Source organism: Trachurus japonicus, chromosome 21, assembly GCF_045865225.1.
Source record: "Trachurus japonicus isolate A0001 chromosome 21, Traja_1.0".
In the NCBI taxonomy this organism is placed as follows: domain Eukaryota; kingdom Metazoa; phylum Chordata; class Actinopteri; order Carangiformes; family Carangidae; genus Trachurus; species Trachurus japonicus.
In genome coordinates, this window is record NC_140927.1 from 22,200,134 (window position 1) to 22,205,676 (window position 5,543).

The 5,543-nt window shown below is 38.7% G+C and overlaps 1 protein-coding gene across 2 annotated transcripts; it reads left to right on the top strand.

Moving 5' to 3' along the window:
• The first annotated feature begins 1,019 nt into the window (after nt 1-1,019).
• Nucleotides 1,020-4,748, top strand: uchl3 (ubiquitin carboxyl-terminal esterase L3 (ubiquitin thiolesterase)). Of its 2 annotated transcripts, none has more exons than XM_085765288.1 (8): nt 1,020-1,184; nt 2,244-2,372; nt 2,548-2,704; nt 3,000-3,085; nt 3,469-3,516; nt 3,606-3,681; nt 3,814-3,872; nt 3,972-4,748. In XM_085765288.1, exons 1-8 carry the CDS (start codon nt 1,131-1,133, stop codon nt 4,059-4,061), a joined length of 699 nt encoding a protein of 232 aa, XP_085621414.1. In that variant the 5' UTR covers nt 1,020-1,130; the 3' UTR covers nt 4,062-4,748. The 2 variants fall into 2 exon arrangements, with proteins under 2 accessions (XP_085621414.1, XP_085621415.1); XM_085765289.1 differs by lacking the exon at nt 1,020-1,184 and adding an exon at nt 1,272-1,378.
• The last annotated feature ends 795 nt before the right edge of the window (nt 4,749-5,543 follow it).

Genomic DNA, 5,543 nt, shown 5'->3' on the forward strand with positions numbered 1-5,543 from the left:
AATAAATGTGTTCGGTTCTCTGCAAGTCATATAAGTATTATTATTATTATTATTATTATTATTATTTTCAATCTTAAACAGCTTTTCCAGTTGCACATGACCGCATACCAAGAAATGGCTGAACAGAAATGCCCCTCCTGGTATAGAGCAGACACTATGTGGATAAACAGCAATATAATGTCTTTAGGGGTGAGTCAGAAGAATGACGACAGAAATCATGTAGGCACCCTTTGTAAATTATTTGAGCCAGTTTCATGTTTTAATATAAAATTTTGAGTTGTAAATTGCGCAATTTCACGAACGAAACTTTATTCTCCTTATGATAGATGAGATGCTGTGCGTAATGACCATATAGCCTACTGTAAAGGTAATGACACTGCACTCTGGGTCGAGGTTATCCTACTGCTTTACAATGTCCTGCAGAGATTTCCTGATATGAAATTAAAAATTCACAGTCCCAAACAGCAGCTGTGCACAACAGATCGCATGGTAGCTCCGTAGAATAAACGGACCAGGACCCTGGAAAGGAAACTTACGTGTAAACGCATTAATTTTGCAAATGTTATTTGGTTGAGTTTATAAAATGCAGGAACAACAGCGCCCCCATGTGGCGATTACATGTCAGAAATGCACACTTAAATCAAACGGTTTCATGGTTTAGAAATATTTTCATTCATATAATTATTGGAGATTTTTTTAAAAACATTTGTAATGGTTACTTAGACAAAGGAATACAAGGAATAAACAACTGGGAACAAGGCTGGGAATCTGTCTCCCTGACACACGCCCGTGACCCTGGACTGGTCCACTGTTGGGTTGATAATGTGGGTGTCACATTTAAAAGATGAGTCATTTTATAGACAAAGAATGAAGGCAAAGCTGTGTACGGTATAAGATGGCATTAAGTGGTACATATAACTTACCTGTTTGTGTTATACAGCCCAGAATGTGGTGTTTTTACGGGTTATGAAGAAACGAGCACCCCCGCGTTTTCCCCCTCACGTCAAGGTGCACGATCCTGACGCGGAAGTGATTTCAGCTGTCAAAGAAATTTTTTCCTTTTTTTTTCTTCTGCAAATCAGTTTCAGTTTTCGACCGAAACACGACTAAACGCTCGTCGTTGCTCCAACATGGACTGTCCACGCTGGCTGCCTCTGGAGTCCAACCCAGAAGTATGTACCCTTGTTGTTGGTATCACGTTTTGTTTTGTTTTGTTTTATCGCTGCCATTCATTCATAATAAGCATGTGAGGGCCGGCGGCTAACCGATGCTAGCAGGGAGAACAAAGCTGGAGCCGGTGTGGCTGCTTTGCTGAACATAAACAGCGATTTTCGTTAACGTTTATATTTCTGTTTTTTGTTGTCAGGTCATGACAAAGGTGAGTATTTTCTTCAGGCTGAATTTGACACCACATGGACCTGAATGAGCGGCGGCAAAGCGGCGTGCACACTCACTGAGGCACAAGGCCTCTACCCAGCAGCGATGCTACATCCAGTGTTACACCTAACAGTAAAGAGAAAAAAACACTGACAGAAGACATGTAAAGGATTGACCAATACGTTGCTAGCAGGATGTTTTTTTTCCCTCTATAGAAAAGAGTACCTATATTAGCATTAACTTTAGTTGGATGTAAACAATACACTTGAATAAATGAGGGGAGACACAGCAAATGATTTGATGACTATGCAGCATCTTAGTCATCACAACCTATGGGTGATTTTTGGACTGACATGTAAGACATTGCTCTCCTCCACCACCACCATCAATAGTAGAGTACACAAGACTGTATAGAGCCTAATACCACCGTTTATAAACTGATCTGGTAATTTATGGTGGCCCAACACCTCACTGAGACACTAAATTGCATTTATCCAAGGTGACTTACAAGTGAAGGAAACTAGTAAGCTTCAGTGCAGCTAATTTACACAATACGTATCTGTTCAATAAGTGTGAGGCCATTATATTATATTAAGAAACTGCACCAGAAGTGTATAATGAGTCCTAGTTAAACACATTAGGGTTTTAGGAGAGGTGGTTCCTAGAGGAACACAGTGGTGAAGAAGGAATATAGGGCTATATGACCCAAAAGCAACTCTGAAAGCAAATATGTGTGATTTGAATGTCTATGTAGTTTTTTCTTGTAATTTATCTTCAGGCAGCTTGCCCGAGGTTGTTTTTTTTCTACCACATCTTCCTTATAATTATAGCTAATAGAGACTAAGTCAGCCTCATGTTCTGTGCAGTTTGTTAACTGTTTGGGTATGAAACCTACCTGGCAATTTGGAGATGTGTATGGATTGGATCCTGAGCTCCTCAGCATGGTGCCAAGACCTGTGTGCGCAGTGCTACTCCTCTTCCCAGTAACAGAGAAGGTAGCTACTTAAATTTATTCTTGCAACATCTTTAGTGTATAACTGTCAATTAACCATAAAGATGTCTTCACATTGTGCATATTTCAGCTGCAGATGTCTATGCGTACAGTCTTTTATTCATGTTATGCAAAACAAAGTTTAACAGATATTTCTCTTTTGTTGTGCTGTTGTCCAGTATGAAGCATTTAAGCAGGAAGAAGAGGAGAAACTGAAGGATCAGCCACAGGAGGTCTCTCCTGACGTCTACTTCATGAAGCAAACTATTGGAAACGCCTGTGGAACAATAGGGTTAATTCACGCAGTGGCAAACAACAAGGCACATCTGGACTTTGGTGAGTTGTTAACTCTATTCACATCAGACTCAGAAAGTTATTGTTACTTGATGATATAACACTGCATTTTGGGAAATTGCAAATGTATTAATAAGTGTTGAAATTATGGCAAAACAGTGTGATGTGTCTATTCACTAGGTGAAAAGTACCATTTATCATATTAATTACAATCAATACCTTACATTGTATCATAATGTTTGTTTATTGATGTATCATCAAGGTCAAAATCCAAGCACCTGTGCACCTTGCAGACACTGTCCTATAGGCTTTACTGTATGTTCCTGTTTCTCCTCAGAACCTGATTCTGCTCTTAAGAAGTTTCTTGAACAAACCTCTAAAATGAGCCCAGAGGAACGGGCTACCTTCCTGGAAAAAGACGAGGTAGGAACACACAGAGGAGCTTGAGTCTTTGCTCAAGACTGCCCTGATGGAGAGGTCAAAGTTAGATACATGAGTGTAAGACTTCCACCAAGGTGTTGGATTCCTTTTGGCCGACTGGTCACAAAAAAGAAACAACGCTTTGTGGATTTTTTTTTGTTTTGTTTTAGTCAGTGAGGGTATAGGAGGAAAAAGGGTTTATATATTTACATTATTTCAGACACAGATTAGGTCCATGGAGACAAGAAAATGATTTTAAAACAAGACCATCAATATTATCAACAGAAAAATAAAAATATGTAACGGCTGCATTTTTTTTTTTTTTTTACCTAACGGCTTCAAAATTACTATATATATAACACAAAATGTTTTCCTTGCTGTTTCAGAGTATACGTGTCACACATGAGTCGAGTGCACAGGAGGGACAGACTGAGGTTTGTATTGAGATTTGAATTATTTATTACTCAATGTAAAGACATATTTTCAACTCAACAGACATTTGTGTGTGTCTGGTCTGTTACAGGCTCCAAGCTTAGATGAGAAAGTAAATCTGCATTTTATAGCTTTCGTGAATGTCGGAGGACAATTATATGAACTGGGTGAGTTAACCACACACCCACATTTATATGTTGTTTTTATATATGTGTCCGTGTGTACATGGTCATGTTGGTGGTTAACAAACCGCAAACTCCCGATTAAGTACTCTTATTCTATTTCATCTAAATACACAGATGGCCGGAAGCCTTTTCCTATTCTCCACAGAAAAACTTCGGAAGACACTTTCCTTGAGGTACGACATGACAGAATAAAACCCACCTATCACATAAGAATATCTGTTTAAGTGGACTTGTCATTCATTATTTTCCTATTGTGTTCAATTGCGCTGCAGGATGCTGTTGAGGTTTGTAAGATCTTCATGGCTCGCGACCCTCAGGAGGTCCGTTTCACCATCATTGCCCTCTCCAAAGATTCATACTGAGGAAACTCCCCCCGTGACCCGAGAAATCAAAGAAATAATTACTGCCAAACATTCTCAAGTGCTGATTTTATTGGGAAATTAGATTTTTTTTTTCAAAATACTTTAGCGAGTGATATGGGGAAAATCAACACATGTCAGTGGTAACATTGAAAAGTATTGTTATACATCACTTGTTTGCGCGTTAGACGATATTGCAAGGGAATGCTGCTCAAAGTAATTCTTGCTAAGATCAAAATCTTCCCGTTCCTTCACTGCTGTAACATCTCTAACCTGTAATACAGATATCAGCTGTACTGCATTGACACTGCACTAAAGTGTGTTTACATGGCGTGTTTGGCTTTCAATTAAGAAAGAGCAGTTAACACATTTTTCATGTCACGGAGGGAACTCTTCTCACTTCTTTTTTTTTTACTCTGGGCTCAATGATAAATATTCTATGTAGTGAATTTGTTTTTGATCATATGTCTAATGAATGATCAAAACAGCTGAAGAAAACATGTTGTGCAAGGCTTTAATTTGAGTTACGGCTTTGAAAAAGCAAAATAGGCCTAATGCTGTTTTATGCGCTTATGGTGTCATAAAAAAAAGTTCTCAAAAGAAAAACATGCAGACTGTGTTGGAAGGTGCCTACATTTTTGTAATAAGAACTAGGAAATCTGTCAAATAAAATGCAAATTTATTACACAATTCTTTCATGGGTATTTTCTGTGACACGAACATCTGAGCTATTTGAAAATGATATTGACAGGTTTATGGTTGGATGTCAGTAACTGGAACAGACATACTAGGCCTGTCGGAGCCTGAAGACAATTTGGAGAGTATTCTGGTACATGAGTGTTAAGTCATAAGTGTGAAGCACAATTAACTGTTGAATACTGCAATTTCAGATTTTAAGTTGACGCCCCCAGGAGCACATTATCCTGTATTTACATTTGCTCCTTTGGCAGATGCGTTAACGTAAGTTACAGGTAGGTAAGTATTTTACAATTGGAAACTATGGAGTAAGTAGTAGCCTACTCAATTAACTTGCGTTATTCCTTATACACTACTCACAAAAAGTTAGGGGTATTCAGCTTTCGGATGAAGTTTCACAATGCCCCTTACATGCACTATAACCTTTACAGATGAACTGAATTTGACCTTCTCTAAAGTTTTGAATGCACAAGTCCAACTGTTTAATGTTTCAGTACTTACAACAGAACATGCTGATCTCTAACAAGGTGATTAACTGCAAAAATCACAACAAGTGCAGATGCATGAATCGGCCATTTAATGTTCTGGTTCAACAGTTTGTGTTTAAACAGGCCTCTTCATCATGCTATTCACATTTTGACATGAAAACTAGACCACACCTAACAATCCATCAACGGTACCGGGCCATGTTGAGGCTTCAAATGGGATCTTGTCAGAGGGAAGTGTCCACTGAGCTTAGAGTGTCACAGAGTCGTCAGCAGGTTGAACAGAGTCACAGAAAGACAGAGA

Excerpts from the sequence above, each read along its gene's own strand:
- uchl3 (XM_085765288.1), top strand. The coding sequence starts at position 1,131 with ATGGACTGTCCACGCTGGCTGCCTCTGGAGTCCAACCCAGAAGTATGT. Across the intron at positions 3,517-3,605 it reads CACAGGAGGGACAGACTGAG|GCTCCAAGCTTAGATGAGAA; the intron begins GTTTGTATTGAG and ends GGTCTGTTACAG. Across the intron at positions 3,873-3,971 it reads CGGAAGACACTTTCCTTGAG|GATGCTGTTGAGGTTTGTAA; the intron begins GTACGACATGAC and ends ATTGCGCTGCAG.